The sequence below is a fragment of the Plecotus auritus genome (assembly GCF_963455305.1).
Source record: "Plecotus auritus genome assembly, chromosome: 4".
NCBI classification, from domain to species: Eukaryota; Metazoa; Chordata; class Mammalia; order Chiroptera; family Vespertilionidae; genus Plecotus; species Plecotus auritus.
In genome coordinates, this window is record NC_137775.1 from 22,458,139 (window position 1) to 22,479,771 (window position 21,633).

The 21,633-nt window shown below is 40.4% G+C and overlaps 1 protein-coding gene and 1 long non-coding RNA gene across 2 annotated transcripts in view; one reads left to right on the forward strand and one right to left on the reverse strand.

Annotated features, from left to right (window-relative positions):
- Positions 1 to 527: 527 nt before the first annotated feature.
- CCN2 (cellular communication network factor 2) lies at positions 528 to 3,982 on the reverse strand. The gene is made up of 5 exons (XM_080666212.1): positions 3,509 to 3,982; positions 3,141 to 3,360; positions 2,601 to 2,852; positions 2,261 to 2,472; positions 528 to 1,880 (listed from the first exon to the last, which is right to left on the reverse strand). The coding sequence occupies exons 1-5, from the start codon at positions 3,572 to 3,574 to the stop codon at positions 1,584 to 1,586; spliced, it is 1,047 nt and encodes a 348-aa protein (XP_080522338.1). The 5' UTR covers positions 3,575 to 3,982; the 3' UTR covers positions 528 to 1,583.
- LOC308247284 overlaps positions 3,476 to 21,633 on the forward strand; it is a 184,310-nt gene continuing 166,152 nt past the window's right edge. The window contains exon 1 of the long non-coding RNA XR_013960480.1: positions 3,476 to 3,597. This is a non-coding gene — a long non-coding RNA (uncharacterized lncRNA). The remainder of the gene's footprint in view (positions 3,598 to 21,633) is intronic.

Genomic DNA, 21,633 nt, shown 5'->3' on the forward strand with positions numbered 1-21,633 from the left:
AACTAAAAGCAATTATATAAAATAAGATTACATTGCTCCATTTTTAATGCAGATTTAATTCTATACTTTTCAGATTTAACAGTAAGATATTAAAGTTCAGAAATAGATATAGAGCATAAAAATTCAAAAAATAGTTAAACATTTTCTATGTGCAAGGCACAGTCTGTGATGTGAAGGGTTGGAAATTAAATGCCTACAGTAGCCAGAGGCAATAAATGTAAATAGGACCACGAGTAATACAATAGGGGCTCCTGGAGACTGAAGAAATCTAAAGAGAATTGAATTTGTGTTTATGAAGTACTGGGAAGATAAAAAATGACCGTGTTCTCAATATAGTGTATATTCCTTCAAGTTTGACACTTGATTCACTGTAAAATGCATTTATGTAAAGTCTATTGAAGTGATTCACCAGTTTATTAGTATGTAAGATATTTAGAAAATTATAGAATAGTTTTAAGATAAACAAAAGCTTCCCATTTAAATGCAAGAAAACTCAGAAATTAGAGAATAAATGAATAGCCAAGCTCTTTATAGAAAAAATATATACTTTATTTTCAACTAGAAAGGTGCAAACATGTAACTTTTGGTCACACTCTCAACAAATAAACTGTCCAAAAAACAGTCATAGTCAAAGTAGAAACAAATGCGTCCAGGTGGAAAATTGATCCGCTATATAGAGCCACTCATATTTCAATAAAAGCCACTTGTTCATTCAAAGTGAGGCTGTCACATTTCAACCTACAAATTAGACTTCCAAGGGCATCACTGGCTCACCTTCAGCAAACAATCTGTTTTGATGGACTGTCACTCGAACTGAGCAGAATTACCATTTGAATATCCATTTCATGCTTTGAATTATCAGACAAACTTTACGTCTTATTTATGGTGTTCAGAATTGAGGCTAACATTTCAAATATCAAAGCATTAACAACATAAACAAAAAGGCACAAACAACTTTAAATTAACTTAGATAACTGTACAAATATATATATATACACAATATTTACAGTATCAATAAAAAAATCTGGCTTGTTACAGGCAAATTAGCTTGCCACAAGCTGTCCAGTCTAATAGACAAGATTCTGATTCTTGAATACTGTCATTCGAATCAGAATGTCAGAGCTGAATCTGCCGTTCTGACTTACAGAAGAACTTGACTCAGACTCATGATGGCAGAACACACATCCTAGCTGTCAGCTACAGGCTGGAGCTACGGGCAGGTCAGTGAGCATGCTAAGGTTTTCCTTCTCAATAACACTCCAAATAGCAGGCACATTGCTACTTTAATATTTCAAGCCCTCAAACTGCCCCTAAAGCCACACCCTAGTATACATTCTGGTGCTATGTGCTAATGTAGTCCCACTGTCAAGTCTTAACTTTCTTCAAACCAGTGTCTGGGGTTGATAGACTATTTGAAAGTCACATGGCACAATATTTTGAATTCAGAGGGAATTTTCCTTTTCCCCAGTTAGCAAAACCGATTTAAATAACTTGTGCTACTGAAATCATGTTTACACAAAAATGAGATGTGAATCAGTTCAAGTTACAGCTAAATGAGTTAATGTCTCTCACTCTCTCTGGCTTTATGCCATGTCTCCATACATCTTCCTGTAGTAGGTTGACTCAAAGATGTCATTGTCTCCGGGACAGTTGTAATGGCAGGCACAGGTCTTGATGAACATCATGCTCCTCTTCATGACCTCACCGTCAGGACACTTGAACTCCACGGGAAGGGTGGTGGTTCTGTGAGGGGTGCAGCATCGGCCATCCGTGCATACTCCGCAGAACTTAGCCCGGTATGTCTTCACACTGGTGCAGCCAGAAAACTCAAACTTGACAGGCTTGGAAATTTTGGGGGTACGGATGCACTTTTTGCCCTTCTAAGGAAGACAAGGGAGAAGAGAAAAATCAATGACTCTACAAGGGGAGCGGCTTTCTCCAACCTCTGTGTGTTCTAGGCTTATGTTGTCTGACTTCTGTTTATATTTTGAGGAGAGGAAGTTTGAGTCTCATTTGCCAGTTTTCCAAAAATAGGCATAGCCTCTCTTGGGATGTCTTGAATTAACTACCACTGTGGAAGATTTTATAGTGGAAAGCTGGTGGTTCCTATTACACAACATCTCATTCCAGCAAAATAGCACAATAGTTAGATATTTTTGAAATATAACAGGCCTATAATAACAAGGGTGGTAGGAGACCTAACTTTGGTCCTATCTACTATCATTCCATGAAAATTAGTTAATAGGAGCAGAACAGGTACCTTAATGTTCTCTTCCAGGTCCACTTCGCAAGGCCTGACCATGCAGAGGCGGCTCTGCTTCTCCAGCCTGCAGAAGGCGTTGTCGTTGGTAACCCGGGTGGAGATGCCCATCCCACAGGTCTTGGAACAGGCACTCCACTCTGTGGTCTGGACCAGGCAGTTGGCTCGAATCATAGTTGGGTCTGGGCCAAACGTGTCTTCCAGTCGGTAAGCTGGGAGAGCAGAGCACACAAACACAAAGTAAGATGCCAGGATAAGACATTTACCCCCTTCCCTTGGCAAAGTTAGGACTCAGTCCCTGGGGGAGAATTGCGACACTAACTTAGAAGGTTCAACTCACCGGCAAGGGCAGGGCCAACCATGGTGTGGTCCTTGGGCTCATCGCACACCCACTCCTCACAGCATTTCCCGGGTAGCTTGACCCTCCGCGGGAAGGGGCAGTCAGGGCTGGGCAGGCGCACGTCCATGCTGCACAGGGGCACGCAGCCCACGGCCCCGTCCAGGCAAGTGCACTGGTATTTGCAGCTGCTCTGGAAGGACTCTCCACTCCTGTACACCGTCCCTCCAAAGACGCAGGGGGCACCATCTTTGGCTGAAGGAGAGGAAGGAAAAAGGGGGGGGTTACTGGGGTCAGGCATAGGTCCCTGGTCCTGTAGGCGCGCTGGACATGCCAGTTGGGAGCAGGGCTGGGGGGGGGGGGGGAGGAAAGGGGAGGGGGTCTGGAAACAGCCAGAGTAAGGGACTCCAGAGGCTCATTTTCTGGCTGGAAGGTGGGCGTGAGGGAGGAGGTGGCCGGTCACTAAGTGTCCCGGCACCGGCACCTCGGTGGGCGGTGGTGGTACCTAGGGGCTAGGGGCCTGGGCGGGGCTGCAGGTCTTACCTGTGCACACGCCGATCTTGCGGTTGGCCGGGGAGCCAAAGTCACAGAAGAGGCCCTTGTGCGGGTCGCAGGGGTCGCGCTCAGTGCACAGCTCGCCCAGCTGCTTGGCGCACACGCGGCAGCAGCCGCAGCCGTCCAGCACCAGGCTGACGCCGGCGGGGCAGCGCGGAGCCGGGGCCGCGCACTGGCACTGGCCGCTGCAGTCCTGGCCGGAGGAGGGCTGCGGGAGGAGAGGCGGTCAGCCGGGCGCACGCCCACCGCGCCGCCAGCCCTCCCCTCCCCCTCCCCCTTCCCCTTCCCCTTCCCCTTCCCTTTCCCACCGAGTCCCTCCCCGCCAGCGCCGGCCGTGGGGGTCTCCCTGCGCTTACCTGGCTGCAGAGGGCGATCAGGAGCACGAAGGCGAAAGAGATGGGACCCAGGCCGGCGGAGGACATGGTCGGAGCGCAGCGGATGGAGGGTCGGAGTGTGCGGCGGGGAGGGCGCGGCGCGGTCGGCGGGGCGCTGGCTGAGTGAGGGCTCGGGCCGGAGGTGGAGGCCTGGATGCTGGGCTGTCGTTTCTGGAGGTGTCGGCCGGGCGGCTGCCGTCGGGCTGGAGGCGGTCGGTCGCCTGTGGTTGGAGTTGCACTGGCTGCCTCCTCTCCTCTCGGTGGGGAAGAGTTGTTGTGTGAGGCTGGAGCGGGCGGCCCCGGCTTTTATACGCTCCAGGCGGCCCCGGCTTGCCAATGAGCTGAATGGAGTCCCACACAAACAGGGACATTCCTAGCATTCCTCCCCACCTTCCTGCCTCATCAACTCACACCGGATTGATCCTGACCCCTTGACACTCAGCATTCCTCCCGTCTGAAAAAGCTGGCACACTCCAGCTCTCCAAAAAAAAAAAAAAAAAAAAAAGGCTCAGTGTTTCCAGCACCAAATAGGATTTTCCCCCTTGCTTCTTCGCACCACTCCTGATTTATATCATTTAAAAACACATCAGCAATTATTATTATTTTTATACCACTCACTTCTCTTTCTAATAGCTGTGCCTGTTCTGCCCCCTAACAAATCCTTCTTAGGATGTAGGTGGCTGAAGAGACTAACAGCAGGGATTCCTAAAAAATTCAAAGGGTTTCCTCTTTATTAATCTTGTAATGATTTTAAGTTTAGAGGCTGTCTGCCTTTGAAACTCTTCGGAGAGCAGACGAGGAGTTAATTGCTTTTAAGTGGAAATCCCCAAGAAACCTGCCTGCAGAACCCTGAGTGCCATACTGGACAGTAGGACTTTGATCTTTAGGGTCTTGGGATAATGGTTTGTATGCCCATTGCCAGACAAGAAAGAGAACAAAGCCAGAGGTCTCTGTGTGTGTGCAGCTTTCTGGGGGAGATTTCCAGCACTCTTGTTTTGTTTTTTCTTAACTCATGTAGCATTTTTATTATTGGGGTGTAGGGAGGGAACGCAGATGAGTGGGCATCAATATTTCCAGAAAATGGTCTTATTGTTATGTCAGAGCAGGTTATGTATTGGGTAGGTAGAGGCTCTGGATGTTGGGGTGAGAACACAGGAGTGGGAAGAGAGGGGAATCAGGAGGGCGCACCAGCAAGAAGCTTGGGGTTTACTTGTGTTGAAAATACCATTGTGGGTCTTTGAATGAGTGATTTTTCTTACGCTCAAACCTATAATATTCCAATGTGGATTATACTTGGTTTGTTTTGCAGCAAAATATCTGTTTATATAGCAAGAACATTGTCCTCCATTTACTTGGCTATGAATTAAGAGTGTCAGTGAATAATAGATTTTAGTGACTCTCCACCCATCTATGAATAGTGATTGTAACTTCTTATTACCTAAGGAGCATGCATTCTAATGGGATGAGATCAGGTCAAGGAAAGAACAGTTTTTATTCCCTCTGCTTGTGTACAGTTTTCAAATATGGCCAGCAAAGCCTAAGCCTATCTCCACTTCTTAATTTTGCTCGTTGGCTTCACCAAGGACTGAGTTAATGAACGGTGGTGCTTGCATTTGGCATCTATAGTTTTAGTCGTTTGTTTGTTTTTTTGGTTAATAGCTCCAGTCACCATGTTATGTAAAGGGAGTGATTCCAGTGCCATCCCAGTGTTTTCTATTGTAATGCCACATCATTTGACAGTGGTGGTACCAATGACTTGTTGATGCTCCATTTTATTGGTTTAAGATACCCATATCTGTTTCTGATGTAAAGACAAACTTTCAGAAACAACACTGTAGCTTTATAAGTTGAAAACAGCCTGTGTAAGCTGGCCATATTTTTTTGTATATTTTTTTAAAAGTTTCAATTCATTCTGTTGAAAAATAGCCAAGAAAAAAAAAATAACCACTCCAACTTCAGTAGAGACCGATTCATCTGTGCACAATTACCTTGTTAAGCAATCCACATGTTGTACAGTGTAGTTGCGTGTCAACAGTGTGAATGGCCAGCAAAGGGGGCCTCTGAAGCTCAGGAGGAATTTTCATCATTGTTATTTAATGTTCTTTCCAAGCATTCCTCAAAGAGAAGAGGCCTAAAAGTTCCTATTTAAAGAAGGAACATTCCAAGTTATGTTAATAGCCACATGTGTATTAAAGGCAACTTGGCCCCCAGCTGCTTCTTCCCTTGTGGATGATTTTAAAAGTCCAAAATATGTGGGAAGCCACAGCGAAATCTTTCAAGACCTAAACCCCCAATTACATCTACCACTAATAGTTGGAAAGGTGTGGTAAATGGGGAAGGGTAGGGATGTGAAGTTCTAACCTCACCTAAGGTGGGATGTGGGCTCAGCGGTGAGCTCTCTCAGCTTGCAGGGTGAGGGAGCTGAGAGAAAGGCTGGGAATTTTTGAATCTTCTGGAGAGTCTGAGAGCCACCATCAACAGCTTCGTGTGAAACAGAGTGAAGACTTTCATTCATGGAGGCGATACATTGCTGGACTGGGTTACATTTGTTTGACCTGGGTTGTATTCTTGGAACTGCCATTCACAAATCTTAGGGAAGTCACCAGTAGGAGCCATATTCCTAAGTTTCCATTTATAAAATGATGATAATAATGAGAATGTTTTATTTCATAGGGTTTAATGATGGTTAATTAGATTAATTTTCAGGGACTTGCTACCTTATTATTATTATTATTTAGGCTTCCTTTATTTTCTCTTTCTCCACAAACATAAGAAATATATTACCATTCTGATGTGATGGTAAAAATACCATGACATTGTACATTTTTTTATTATAAAATTCATATGGTTCCTCAAAGTCGTAAATGTCCATCACAGCTCCAAATAGGTGGTTTTAATACTGGCTAAGAGAAAATAAGGATATTGAAATATACAGATCATAGAATCTCAGGATAGAAAAATATCCCTGTGCATTATAAAGTGTATGATCAAAACTCTTTTGAAGGGTTTAAAGTAAAAGATTGTTATTAAGAGAGAGAGAGAGAGAGAGAGAGATGACACCCAAGACATTCACAGACTCAAAAGTATGTTTATATTGTGATACGGATCATAAGTGCCAGGAAATTCAAAAGGAAGGGCTGACACTCAGTCCCTAACTCATGCCATGGGGATCTGAATTCTTGCACTATTATAAATGACTCAGCAAATGTTTGTGTGTGCCTGGGCGGTAGAGTGGATATAGTGGCTTCTTATAACTTTGTCCAACTCTGACTTATCCCAACCCTTTTGATTGACAGCAGGTCCAGCATTGGGAGAAAAAGGTCTTTGAATTTGTGTACAAAACGGTTAAGATGCACTAATTTTGTCTTGTAAGCAAGTGTTTTTCTAGCAAATGCTTTTTAGAGAGCATTTTTCCCCCCTGGTGAAATGAGGAATTCACTAAGCTGGCCACTGAACCCTGTTTACAGAGCTATATAAGGTATGTGTGTGTCTACGTGGGCATCATTTGTACAGGTCGTTTAGTTAAGTCTTGTAAGGTGTTCAGCTGTGGATGTACTATATTCCTTCTCCTATGTTTTTTGTTGTTGTTCCCCCCTAAAAAAAAAAAAAAAAAAAAAAAAAGGTTACTTGATCAGGTATCAGACATAGAGAAAACCTGGCAGGACTACAGGAAAGTGGCCAGACTTGGAGTGTTTGTGTACTTAAAGAAGGAATTTTGCACATTTTCAACTTTGAATCCTGGACATTTTCTTATAAGAGCAAGTAGGAGTCTGTGCCAGCCCTCAAAGCGGAAATCAAAGCTCCCAAGGAAACATACCGGCGGAATGTGACTCAGAGCCAAGACACATACGCAATGCATACACTGAACGGTCAGGTTTATAGGAAGTCTGGCCGTATAAGGGCATCTGGACAGTGAGCGATTTGTCATGATGGAGGCTTGGGAGTGGGCTTCTGATGTTTCTAGCATGCCTCAAATTCAATCATGTAAATGAATGTGCCAGAAGGCTTTTTGAAAATTCTAATAAATATTATCTGGAAGACTTCAGGGACCTGGCTTGGTTTACATTGCCTTATATTTGCTTAAGATTAAGGTTAAAGAGAGGGTGTACTCTTTGGGAGTTCAGAGGTGGGAACAAAGCACAGATGTTTACTATCTAAATTACATTCATTTCCTTCATGCTTTTCCTCCTTATAATTAGTTCTGTGACTTTCTTAGCATATTTTCTGATGCAAAGGTATTTGTCAGAAGGTAGTCGAAGTTGTTTCATGTGGTCTGGGTTTTATGTTCGCCTGTTCATTTACTTGTAGATGGAGTAGAGGCTAGAGGAGTGAGAAAGGATAAGATTTTTTTTTTTAAAATATGATATTTCCTTCGGTTTACTGCTTGTCTCACTTATTTTTTAAAATTTTATTTTTTAATTACAGTTTACATTCAATATTATTTTGTATTAGTCTTAGGTGTACAGCATAGTGGTTAGACAATTATGTACTTTACAAAGTGCCCCCCCCCTACTTCCAGTACCCACCTGGTACCATACATAGTTATTACAATATTATTAACCATATTCCCTATACTGTACTTTACACGCCTGCGGTTATTTTGTAACTACCAATCTCTACCCCTCAATTCCTTCACCGTTTTTACCCACCCCCTTAACACCCCTCCCCTCTGGCAACCATCAGTCCATTCTTAGTATCTATGAGTTTGTTCTGTTTTGTTTGCTCATTTATTTTGTTCTTTAGATTCCACATATAAGTGAAACATATTGATATTTGTCTTTTTTTGCTGACTTAATTTCACTAAGCATAATGCCCTCTAGGTCTCTCCATGCTGTCACTAATGATAGGGTTTTATTCTTTTTTATGGCCAAGTAATATTCCATTGTACATATATACTACAGCTTTTTCGTCTACTTGTTTATTGATGGGCACTTGGGTTACTTCCATAGCTTGGTTATTGTAAGTAATGCTGCAATGAACATAGGGGTGCATATATTCTTTTGAATCAGTGTTTTGGGTTTCTTCAGATATATACCCAGAAGTGGAATTGCTGGGTCATAAGGCAGTCCCATTTTTTTTTTATTTAAAAATATATTTTATTGATTTTTTACAGAGAGGAAGGGAGAGGGATAGAGAGTTAGAAACATCGATCAGCTGCCTTCTGCACACCCCCTACTGGGGATGTGCCCGCAACCAAGGTACATGCCCTTGACCGGAATCGAACCTGGGACCTTTCAGTCTGCAGGCTGACGCTCTATCCACTGAGCCAAACCGGTTTCGGCAGGCAGTCCCATTTTTAATTTTTTGATGAGCCTCCATACTGTTCTCCACAGTGGCTGAACCAATCTGCATTCTCACAAACAGTGTACAAGCGTTCCCTTTTCTCCACATTCTTGCCAACACTTGTCATTTGTTGACTTATTGATAATAGCCATTCTGACAGGTGTGAGGTGGTATCTCATTATGGTTTTAATTTGCATTTCTCTGATGATTAGTGACATTGAGCTTCTTTTCATATGTCTATTGGACATTTATATGTTCTCTTTGAAGAAGTGTTTATTCAGATTTGGATTTTTTTGGTGTTGAGTTGTATGAGTTCTTTATAAATTTTGGATATTAACTCCTTATTGGATATATAATTGGTGAATATCTTCTCCCATTTAGTAGGTTATTTCATTTTGTTGATTTTTTTTTTTTTTTTTTTTTTTTTTTTGCTGTGCAAAATTTTTTTTAGTGTGATGTAATCACACTTGTTTATTTTTTTCTGTTGTTTTCCCTGCCTGAGGAGATATATCAGGAAAACTATTGCTAGGAGAAAAGTCAGTGATTTTCCTGCCTATGTTTTCTTCTATGAGTTTTATGGTTTTGAGTTTTACATTTATATCTTTAATCCATTTAGAGTTTATTATTATATATGGTTTAGAAGGTGGTATAGTTTAATTTATTCTATTAGTTTAGTTAGAATTCTGTTGTGAAGAAAAAAAAGGAATCCTGTATTGCCTCTAGTCTGCATTACCCTGAGATGGTGCTGTAGAACATGGATGCTACTACTGATGGAGACGTGTCTCTACTACTTTTCCTGATAGATCAGGAACTCAAATTTATTACAATTTAGCAACCGGGAGTCTTTACAACCTTGGTTTTATCAGCCTAAATGTGAAGAGCCTTTTTGGTGATACTTAAATGTTTGTGAGTGGGAATGAAAAAGAGTGGAGATAACCATTCTTTCAAATATGAAGTTGGTGAAATAAATCAATAGGCTTAAGAGGAAGCGAGAATTGAAACAGATAACTTATTTTAAAGAATGAGAGTAAGGTAAGGGATAAATATTTTGAAAAGACTAGTGTAATATGTACCTGAATGTGTCCCTAGAGATTCTGCTGGAGGGTGTGGAGGTGGAGACAAAGCAAGCCAGATGCCATTGGTTCATCCTTGGAAATGCGTTCCCACCTCCTGCCCAGAAGGCTGAGTCCCTTCTCACAACTTCAGGGCTCCCTGGAACAGTTTAAAAAACCATTAGGTAGGGCCCAGAGGACTGGTTGGCTAGAGGTGTGAGTACCATACCTGCCATTTACCTGTCATGTAAGCTCAGGGAAGGCAGTAATCCTCTCTGAGCCCCAAATTACCCACCTGGTCATGGTTACTTTTCAGCCCAAGGAGATCATATTTATGAAAGTATGTTTACATTAATGTAGTAGGATTTTAAATTTACCCGTTTCTTCTGTTATTCAGTTGCTCTTCCTTACCCTTAAGACTGAATCCAACTCAGCTTTGACTATAAAAGCCCATCACAGTCTTTATAACACCATTTATCTTTGCAGGGATTTTAGTGTGAAAACTCTGAGAGCTGAGAGAAAATCAAATCCTATTTCTTCATTTTGTAGATTAGATGCTCACAATTGGTAGAGATATTTAACAAAGGAAATTTTTTGTCTTATGCCTCTAATGTCCCTTACATGTTACCTGTATAAAAGAAATATGACAATATATTTCTTCATAGTTTTCAGGATACATAAAAAGAAATTTTATACCCAGTTTGGTCACACGATAGCATCTACTCCCTTCATTTCTGTTTTATAGTTTTCATTCCATTTTGGAGGGAATAGAGGGTTCAAAATAGTTCTTTTTTCTTCACTGAAAGCATGTGCCACTAATCCTTAAGTAAGAAATGGTGTGTAAATATTAAAGAAACAACTAAAAATTTGTTATTGCCTGTATAGATAATGTTTTCTTTAGATTATTTATTTCTCAGAAACCAAGATGGTGTCCTTTTGTTTAACATAATGCCACAGACATTTTACACTCTACCTATATTTTTTTAGCACTTTTATGTTATTTCATTTTGTAATGTAAACTGTGGTATCATGACAGTGACAAGTCAATTTTCAACTTAAGGGGAAACTGGCAGCCAGTACATTCTAAAATGCTGCAAACTAAGTTGTCCAAATTGTCCAAAGAGTTTCTAAAATATTTTCCTACCTGTGAATTTTTAAATGATGGTGCCTGTGGGAATGATTTATTAAAATCAGGACATGGATAAGGCTGTTTGTGAAGATATGTTTCCTTCTAGATTGGAGCTTACACTATTTATGAAGAAGAAAAGCACACTATTTAAACTCTTGACATCAGATTTAAAGTAAAAGTGAACTAATAATGCATTGTTTAATTTTTTCAAATGAACACGTGCAAAATTTATTCAACTCATTAATTAATGAAGACACCAGCAGAATATAAAATGGTTTCAATAAGACATTTTGAGGAACTATTTATAGGCAACTTGAAAAACAAAAAGAAATCCTATATAATAAAAGCCTAATATGCTAACTGTCCGGTCCACCTGTCGGCCCTTCAACCAATCAAAGTGTAATATGCTAAGGCCGCTCAAATGCTCACTGTCATGTGCACCGACCACCAGGGTGTAGACTGTCTAACTGGTAAGTTAGCTTGCTGCTGGGGTCTGGCCGATTGGGACTGACCTAGATGGGCCAGACATGCCCTGGAGCCCTCCCGGGGTCCTTTCCTGGCTATCCAACCTCCCAAGTCTCTTCCCAGCCCCTATCGTGGACCAGGGGTGTCCCTTGGCCTGGCCTGCACCCTCTTGCAATCTGGGACACCTCGGGGGATGTCAGAGAGCCGGTTTCAGCCCGATCCCACAGGCCAGGCCGGGGGACCCCACTGGTGCACGAATTCGTGCACTAGGCTTCTAGTATTAGAATAAGATTGATAGTTTGACGTAAAACTGGTTAATGTTCTACAAGGCAATAAACCATTGTGTATCTCTTCTACCAGATACAAATCATAATGCATTGTTTAATTTGACATTAGAATGCACAATGCCAATTTTGTATAATCAATTTAACAAGAACGCTTCTGAGAGCTCTGTCTGGGTACCCGTAATGGATATAAAGCTGTATCCCTTTCTGTTTATGTAGAAATTTTTTTCAAAACTCTTTTGAAAACACAAACTCACTTCAGCTTCATAGCAACCCTGTGAGGTATTATTCTCCCCATTTGCAGATGAGAGTATTGAGATTCAAGAGGCTAAGTAACAACACAAGCTTGATTAGAGGTAGAGTAGAGATGTGCGTTTGAATTCAGTTCTTTTAAAGGGAACACCCTTGCCTCTCTTCCAAACTCCAGTGCTTCTTTTTTTTCACATTTTATATACAGTGCAGCAATCTCTGTTCTTAAGATAGTTATCTAGGATCTTCTTAAAGAGCACACCCTGGAAGGCACATCAAACACGGTGGGCTAATTGGCAGAGTCAGTATTACGCTGTTGTCTGAGACAAGCATGAAGTAGAAAGATAATGTTTACTGATCAGTATTAGGAGAGAACCTTGGACTCAGAGGAAGATTTTTTTATTAAGATTTTTGTGATTTTGCTTTGTCGACAGATGTGTTGCTTCTTATCCGCTAATGAACTGGTGTAGCTATAAAAGGAAAAGTGAATCAAGATGATGGGTGTGCTTTGGGAGGCTTAATATCAGGGTGTGTACTACTGTGACATCAGCTTCAGCCCACACTGGAAACGCTGTCTCTAACTCAGGGCAATCTTGTTTAGGCTGAGACTGGGACCAACCACAGACATCATAAAAGTCTTCTTGAGTACTTGCATCATTCACTGATAAGCTATTCTTGAATAAAAATCATGACAGTCTCAGACAGGCCCTCAGCATTGAAGCAATGTCTACTATACACATAGATCTTTTTTCACTAGTATCCGTTAATAGCCATGTCCTCACATGTTATTGACATAGTACCTATTTTATGAACTTCATCTTCAGTGCAAATGCACCCTCCTCAGAATATAGTTTGTATTTTAGGCTTACAGCTTTCTCCTCTCTCATTTTGCCTTGGAATGATTTGATTTGAATCATGACTAGTTTCATATTGCTGATGGAATGAGATCTATGTCAGACCTACACATGGCAGAGATTAAGAGTGTTGTCTAGGAATGGCAGGTTTATAATGAGGGAGCTTTCTTACAGATCCATCCATGCATGTGTGTGAAAGTTAACAACTTCGGGATAAAGTTTCGTCTAATCATAAACTTGCTAATGTCTGGAAAGATTTCACCATGAAGCCGTTTCTCACGTACAGATGGTGAAAGCAGATTTTGATCAAATGAATCTTTTGTGGTGTTTCATCCTTTCTGACTGCTCTCTGTTGATGCTTCTTGTTCATGTATTTTGCCCTGCTGTTTCCAAATATGGTTGTTTCCTGAGACTCTGGCTGCCTGCTTTCAGCTCTGTAGGGAAGTAAGCAAACTTCCCCTCCAGCTGCAGATAGACTTTGAACCAATTTTACTTTGCAGTAGAGCTGGGCACTGCCACAGCCAAATGGATCTCCTGTTGGCTGTGACTACTTTACGGGCGGGCAGGCTCCTCTCTCACCAGTCAAGCCGATTTTTCTTGGCCAGCTTCTGCAGGAGCTGACCGAGGGAGGCCCCACAGTGTGGTGGTACCACTTATGCCTCTCTGATGTTCTCTTCTTACTCACTGAAGCCTGGTCTTAATCTCCAGAGGGCTCAGGGACTCCAAACTCCTATGTTTCTCACATATCACATCCAACTTTCCAAGAAGGGAAAATGACCTTATATTGAGCAGAAATAGCAATTCAGGAAGCCATTTGGTCTACAATAAGTGCCAAGGGCTAGGGGAAGTCTTAGACTTTACGGAGGGCAGGTGACCAAATGCATTGACATCCTTCCGAGAAGCACTGCTGAGGGTCCCTTTGCTTGGGGTTCCTTATTTTTCCTGGCAGTGGTGGTAGTAGAAAAACACTACCGTTTTACTATTTCAGACAGCTCAGTATTCAATCAAGCTAGGCTAGAAAAGCAAAGGGGGAAAAATACTAATAGATCATAAAAAAATACCTTTTTGGTATTTACATTTATTTTTAAGAGCTCAAAAATAAAGTCTGACAAAATAAACTGGATTCATATTTAATTAAATGAGATTTTCAACAGTTCTAGTTTGATATCCTACTATGAAATGTTATTACTTTAAAATAGGTTCATTCTATAGTTTAAAGCAGGGGTTCTCAAACTTTTTAAACAGGGGGCCAGTTCACTGTCCCTCAGACCGTTGGAGGGCCAGACTATAGTTAAAAAAAAAAACTATGAACAAATTCCTATGCGCACTGCGGGCCCGGGACAAGTTGGCTGCTAAGCAGGACAGGCAGCGGCACCCAGCGGGCCGGATAAATGTCCTCGGCGGGCCGCATGTGGCCCGCGGGCCGTAGTTTGAGGACGCCTGGTTTAAAGCATTTCATAAAATTAGCCAGATTGAGCTAGGCCAACTTTTTGTTACCTTGATTTTAAATGTCCTATTTGTTAATAGACAATATAAAATTTATTTGAATATATAATTTGATGGCATTGTATTTCTCTTTCTATTTCTTTTCTTTTCCCTTATTTCATTATTTAGCCGTTTTTAAAATTGCCTAACATTGAGGAAACTACTTAATCTTTCTAAGCCTCAGTTCACTCCTCTTAACTAATGGCACTCACCACAGAAGATTATTGTGACAATTTGTGAGGATTAAGTATCCTAAATTGGTCACATTGCATGTCACAGAATAACTGAGTAATAAATGTTTGTTAAAAGTACAATAAAATTTTCCTTTTAGTTCACCTCTAAATACATTCAGATACTAAATTTCTACCTTAGCCCATTGCCAAATATTATCCTTTAGCCCAGGAAGTTTCTAGGTCATATATTATACAGATTACATGGAAAGAGAAGAATGTTGTGACAGTTTCTGTTGACAACCTTTTTCTAGAAAGACACATACTATTGTTATGTCACTTGTGAATGAGTTATGAATTGTGATTCTGTTTCTAAGGATCCCATTTTGTTGTTGTTTTTTGTTTTTATTTTTTGCTATCACATTGCCACAGGAGGTAGTGTAAGTTCTTGAAAGATGCAAAGAATACAGGAATTTGATACCAATTATTATTAAGAATCCCTTATCTAAAACATCTAAGCAGATTACATTAAGTACAAATCTTGATGATGAAATAATAAATTGGACCACTGTTCAACCTTAGATTTAATTATTTTGTAATTGTTGCAAAAACAGTACCTGGAAAATGTCTCTGTGTGACATGGAGAAGTGAGTTTGTATGTGTGTGTGTGTGTGTATGTGTGCGCACGCGTACATGACCAATATTGGCGCTCTAGGAGAGGGAAGAAAATTAAGTTTCTAATTTTGCCATTAAAATCATGAAGGACGGAGAAAAGGTGAGTAAGTGCTAATATACATAAAACAAGAATGAGGATGGCTTGAATATAGGAATGTGATACAGCTTCACACCATGGATGGTACTGAACCCATGTGTACATATGGGGATTTAACCTTATGAAATTCAATAGCTAGACAAGACAACTCCAAAATATAGACAACTGGGCAAGTGGAAAATGAAATATCTCTTTGAATAATACAATTATACTTGGGAGTCCTGTGGCTCGGTGGGACCCAGAAACCCGCCTGCTGCCCCAGTGGGACCCAGAAACCCGCCTGCCACCCCAGCGGGACCCAGAAACCCACCTGTGCCTCCGATCAAGTGCTCCAGAGTCAAGTCCCCGCCCACCCGTGCGTGCCTCGCTGCACACGCAGCCCCATCCACCCCGCACACGCAGCCTCCTGCTGATCAGTTAATGGCGTAATGGCGTGACGACCACAGGCTTTTTATATAATAGATAGCTGCAAAAAATTTTATAATATTAAGTAGAGGCCTGGTGGATGAAATTTGTGCACAGATGCGGTCCCTAGACCTGGCTGGTGATTGAAGTGCGGCAGTGCCACCACTACCACCTGCTGCCAGTGCCATGTCACCTACGCCCGCCATGTTCCACACTGCCCCCTGGTGGTCAGCGCACATCATAGCGAGCGGTCAAACTCCTGATCTCCTGGTCAAACTTCCGGTCGAACAACTGTCTGAGGGGCAATTTGCATATTAGGCTTTTATTATATAGGGTAGCCTAAAATGTGTTTATTTCCTCTGCTTAATTGGAGAAAGTGAGGTACAACAAAAGTCCTAGGGAAGCCGGATAGAGAAATTCAAAGGTTCATGTGATTAATTGGTAATCTGACCACATGATTTGCCCTCTTCAGTTTATTCCCTTCTCTGCTGCCTGAAGAATCTGTCAATGCAAAGTGCTTACTCGCCTACTTAAAGCCTTCACAGGGTGTCCATTGCCCCTAAGATAAGGCCCCTTTTCTGGCTCCTGTCTTCTTCAGTCTGATCTCTCACTACCCACCATTCTTACCTCCTATTTTGCTCTCGTCAGGTTCAGTAACTCACAATTTTATGCCATTTCATACCTTTATAACATGCTCATTTTCTCACTCAGCACTTAGAGGAGCTGTAAGGTATGTTTACACCAAATGAACTTTGACTTGGTAGGAACTTGTTTCGCATTTTGTCTAGTACATGTATGGGCACACATACACACAGACAATGAAACAAATAGAGAAACAATGCCTATGTGTGCTACCTTTGGTATTTTAAACTCTGTTACATTTCATTTTTTTTAAAAAAACATTGGTCTTGACCTCATAGTTTATTTTACTAATTGAACGCATATATTGGAATATATATATATATATATATATATATATATATATATATGGCTTTGGAACCCCAGGTGATCAGGGTAGGCTACTTGAATAAGCAGTGGAGGCAGGTGGGAGCTTGTGTGAGGATGTGAGGTTTGGAATGCTATGGACATTTTGGGACCAACAATGGAGCACCTGTAGTGGCTGGGAGACCAATGTTTGGAGTTCCAGTGAAAAACAAAATGGAGACAGAGAAAGCCTAGCTTCTTGGTACTAAATGAAGCTTGTCAGTTTCATGAGTTAATATGTCCCTTTTCATCAATGGTTTCTGAATATTGTACCATAAAATGTCCTAGCTGATGCAGACTTCACCACTGTGAGAGTCTTTTTATTTTAAAAAAACATAATGGAATACATAGAAAATGATAACATTTTTATGGCATCTGGGGCAAAGGCTTTCTAAAAGTTCTAAAATTTTGGAATCGTGATGGCATAGAAATCCCTTTGATGTAAAGATATCAAAGATCATAGGAAAACTAACTGGAAAATTGCTTCCTTTTAGAAAAAGTTTCTAAGTAATTGAAGGTATTTCTTGGAAGTTGAATATTTGTGAATAAGCTTTCACAGCATCAAGTACAAACAAATCCACCATTGAATGAATTATTTATGTAAAGTTTGAGAACTAGCTTGAACTTTAAAATATTCTATATTTAGCTCAAGTTGCATAATTACTAAGGTCTTAGGAACTATGGTGATTTATATGATATTATATTTATATCAACTCATAGGTAAGCATTTTGTACTTATTGATTATAAATAAAATTTCTGAGGCTCATGCATTCATACCTGGTAACTTTATATTTTTCAGAATATTAGAGAAAACAGTGTTTATGTTATTCAAGGCAATAATTTATTAAAGTAAATAATTCTCTAGAAAATTGGATAGTAACATTAGTAGGTGTTTAGGAAAAGTTGTAATTTTACAAGGTAATGCAATTGTCCAAGTTGCCTAACCTTAAACATAAGATCTTCGTGTGAAACTCTTCCAGACTAATATATCTATTCAGATGCCCCAAATTAAAAGTCAGTCATTTGTTGTTGTCTCCCTCTCAATGAAATAAATAGTTCACAAATATTTTGAACTTTGGCTATATTTCCAATAGGGTGTTAAACAGTGGGATAGTAAATGCTACCTCATTCTTGTTTACAAGGAAGTGGTGATCTATCTGCAGAACGTTATATATGAACTTTGCATTAAACCATTATTCTCACAGTTGGGAACATCGAGACATTGAAAACTCTGGAGAATTGGTGTGACGTAACATTCATGACCCTGGAATTAGAACTTTTTTTAAAAAATTTCTTTATTGATTAAGGTATTACATATGTGTCCTTATTCTCCCATTACCCTCCACTTCCCATTCATGCCCCCACCCCCCTCTTGTCTATGTCCATTGATTAGGCTTACATGCATGCATATAAGTCCTTTGGTTGATCTCTTCCCCTTACCCCCACCCTCCCCTACCTTCCATGAGGTTTGACATTCTGATTGATGTTTCTCTGTCTCTGGATCTATTTTTGTTCATCAGTTTATGATGTTCATTATATTCCACAAATGAGTGAGATCATGTGATATTTATGTTTCTCTGCCTGGCTTATTTCACTTAGCATAATGCTCTCCATCTCCATCCATGTTGTTGCAAATGGTAAGAACTCCTTCTTTTTTACCGCAGCGTAGTATTCCATTGTGTAGATGTACCACAGTTTTTTAATCCACTCATCTGCTGATGGGCACTTAGGCTGTTTCCAAATCTTAGCTATGTTGAATTGTGCTGCTATGAACATAGGGGTGCATATATCCTTTCTGATTCGTGTCTCTAGTTTCTTGGGATATATTTCTAGAAGTGGGATTACTGGGTCAAATGGGAGTTCCATTTTTAGTTTTTTGAGGAAACTCAATACTGTTCTCCACAATGGCTGCACCAGTCTGCATTCCCACCAGCAGTGCACGAGGATTCCTTTTTCTCCACATCCTCGCCAGCACTTGTCATTTGTTGATTTGTTGATAATAGCCATTCTGACAGGTGTGAGATGGTACCGCATTTTGTTTTGATTTGCATCTCTCTGATGATTAGTGACTTTAAGCAGGTTTTCTTATGTCTCTTGGTCTTCCTTCTGTCTTCTTTTGAAAAGTGTCTATTTAGATCAGTTGTCCATTTTTTAATTGGGTTGTTTATCTTCTTTTTGTTAAGCGGCATGAGTTCCCTGTAAATGTTGGAGATTAAACCCTTATCGGTGATATCATTGGCAAATATGTTCTCCCATGCAGAGGGCTTTCTTGTTGTTTTATTGATGGTCTCCTTTGCTGTGCAAAAGCTTTTTATTTTGATGTAGTCCCATTTGTTTATTTTCTCTTTATTTTCCATTGCCCTGGGAGCAGTATAAGTGAAGAAATTGCTTCGGCATATGTCTGAGATTTCTCTGCCTGTGGATTTCTCTAGTATTTTTATGTTTAAGTCGTATGTTTAAGTCCTTGATCCATTTTGAGTTTATTTTTGTGTATGGTGTAAGTTGGTGGTCTAGTTTCATTTTTTTTGCATGTATCTGTCCAATTTTCCCAACACCGTTTAGTGAAGAGACTGTCTTGACTCCATTGTATGTTCATGCCTCCTTTGTCAAATATTAATTGAGCATAGTGGTTTGGGTCTATTTCTGGGTTGTCTATTCTATTCCATTGATCTATATGTCTGTTCTTGTGCCAGTACCAGACAGTTTTGAGAACAGTGGCTTTGTAATACAGCTTGAAATCTGGTATTGAGATCCCACCTACTTTGTTCTTCTTTCTCAGGATAGCTGCCGCTATTCGGGGTCTTTTTTTTATTCCAGATGAATTTTTGGAGAGTTCTTTTTAGGTTTGTGAAATATGCTGTTGGTATTTTAATGGGGAGTGCATTGAATCTATAGATTGCTTTGGGTAGTATGGACATTTTAATGATGTTGATTCTCCCAATCCATGAACATGGTATGTTCTTCCATCTGTTTGCGTCTTCCTCTATCTCTTTTTCCAGTGTCCTGTAGTTTTCCTCGTATAGGTCTTTTACCTCCTTAGTTAAGTTTATTCCTAGGTATCTTAATTTTTTTGGTGCGATGGTAAATGGGATGGCTTTTTTAGTCTCTCTTTCTGTAACTTCATTATTGGTGTATAGAAATGCCATAGATTTCTTGGCGTTAATTTTGTATCTTGCTACATTGCTGAATTCATTTATTACGTCTATTAGTTTTTTGATGGAGTCTTTCGGGTTTTTTTTATGTACAATATCATGTCATCTGCAAATAAGGACAGCTTTACTTCTTCTTTTCCAATTTGGATGCCTTTTATTATTTCTTCTTATCTAATCGCAATGGCTAATACTTTCAGTACTATGTCGAACAGGAGTGGTGACAGTGGGCATCCCTGTCTTGTTCCTGTTCTTAGGGGAAATGGTTTTAGTTTTTGCCCATTGAATATGATGTTAGCTGTGGGTTTACCATATATAGCTTTTATTATGTTGAGGTATGATCCTTCTATTCCCACCTTCTTGAGAGTTTTTATCAAGAAAGGGTGTTGGATTTTGTCAAAGGCTTTTTATTTATTTTTATTTTTTTATTTTTTTTAATAAATCTTTATTGTTCAGATTATTACAGGTGTTCCTCTTTTTTCCCCCCATAGCTTCCCTCCACCTGATTCCCCACCCCACCCCATGCCCTTACCCCCTGCCACTGTCTTCAACCATAGGTGTAAGCTTTTTGTCCAATCTCTTCCCGCACCCCTCACACCCCCTCCCCCCTGTGAATTGTCAGTCCACTCCCTTTCTATGTCCCTGATTCTATTATATTCACCAGTCCATTCTGTTCTTCAGATTTTTTATTCACTTGATTTTTAGATTCACTTGTTGGTAGGTATGTATTTGATGTCACTTTGTTGTTCATAATTTTTATCTTTACCTTTTTCTTCTTCTTCCTCTTCTTAAAGAACACCCTTCAGCATTTCATGTAATCCTGGTTTGGTGGTGATGAACTCCTTTAGCTTTTTCTTGTCTGTGAAGCTCTTTATCTGACCTTCAACTCTGAATGATAGCTTTGCTGGGTAGAGTAATCTTGGTTGTAGGTTCTTGCTGTTCATTACTTTGAATATTTCTTGCCACTCCCTTCTGGCCTGCATAGTTTCTGGCGAGAAATCAGCTGACAGTCGTATGGGTGCTCCCTTGTAGGTAACTAACCGTTTTTCTCTTGCTGCTTTCAAGATTCTCTCTTTGTCTTTTGCCCTTGGCATTTTAATTATGATGTGTCTTGGTGTGGTCCTCTTTGGATTCCTCTTGTATGGGGTTCTGTGTGCTTCCTGAACTTGTAAGTCTATTTCTTTCACCAGGTAGGGAAAGTTTTCTGTCATTATTTCTTCTAATATGTTTTCAATATTTTGCTCTCTCTCTTCTTCTGGCACCCCAAAAATTCGGATGTTGGTACTGCTTAAAGTTGTCCCAGAGGCTCCTTACACTATCTTCATATTTTTGGATTTTTTCTTTTTGTTTTTCTGGTTGGGTGTTTTTTGTTTCCTCATATTTCAGATCTTTGGTTTGATTCTTGGGGTACGTTGATCTACAGTTGAGTTTCTGTATATTCTTTATTTCAGACAGTGTATGCTTAATTTCTGACTGGTCCTTTTCCATTTTTTTGGTATTCTCATTAAGATCCTTAAAGGTCTCACTAAGTTCCTCAGCGGTTTTTAGAAGATTCTTGAGTAACCTTATAAATGTGGTTCTGAACTCTGTGTCGTCCAGTAGTTTGCTTTCTTCCATTTCTCTCATTCGTGACATGTTTCCTGGTCTCAGCATTTTGCTGCTTCCTTGTGTTGATGGAGTGGCTTTGTGTGGTAGGTGACCTATAGGGGCCAGTAGCTCAGCCTCCCCAATCACTTGAGGTGGACCCCTTTATGGGCTGAGTGCAAAGTCTTGGTGTAGTTAAGCCTTGATTGCTGTTGGTACACTGGGAGGAATTGACCTCCAG

What these genes read in the sequence shown, in the direction of transcription:
- CCN2 (XM_080666212.1), bottom strand. Translation starts at nt 3,574, where the DNA reads ATGTCCTCCGCCGGCCTGGGTCCCATCTCTTTCGCCTTCGTGCTCCTG. An exon ending in TGATCGCCCTCTGCAGCCAG is followed by an intron (nt 3,361 to 3,508) that starts GTAAGCGCAGGG and finishes CTCCTCCCGCAG; the next exon opens with CCCTCCTCCGGCCAGGACTG. An exon ending in ACCTGGAAGAGAACATTAAG is followed by an intron (nt 1,881 to 2,260) that starts GTACCTGTTCTG and finishes TGTCTTCCTTAG; the next exon opens with AAGGGCAAAAAGTGCATCCG.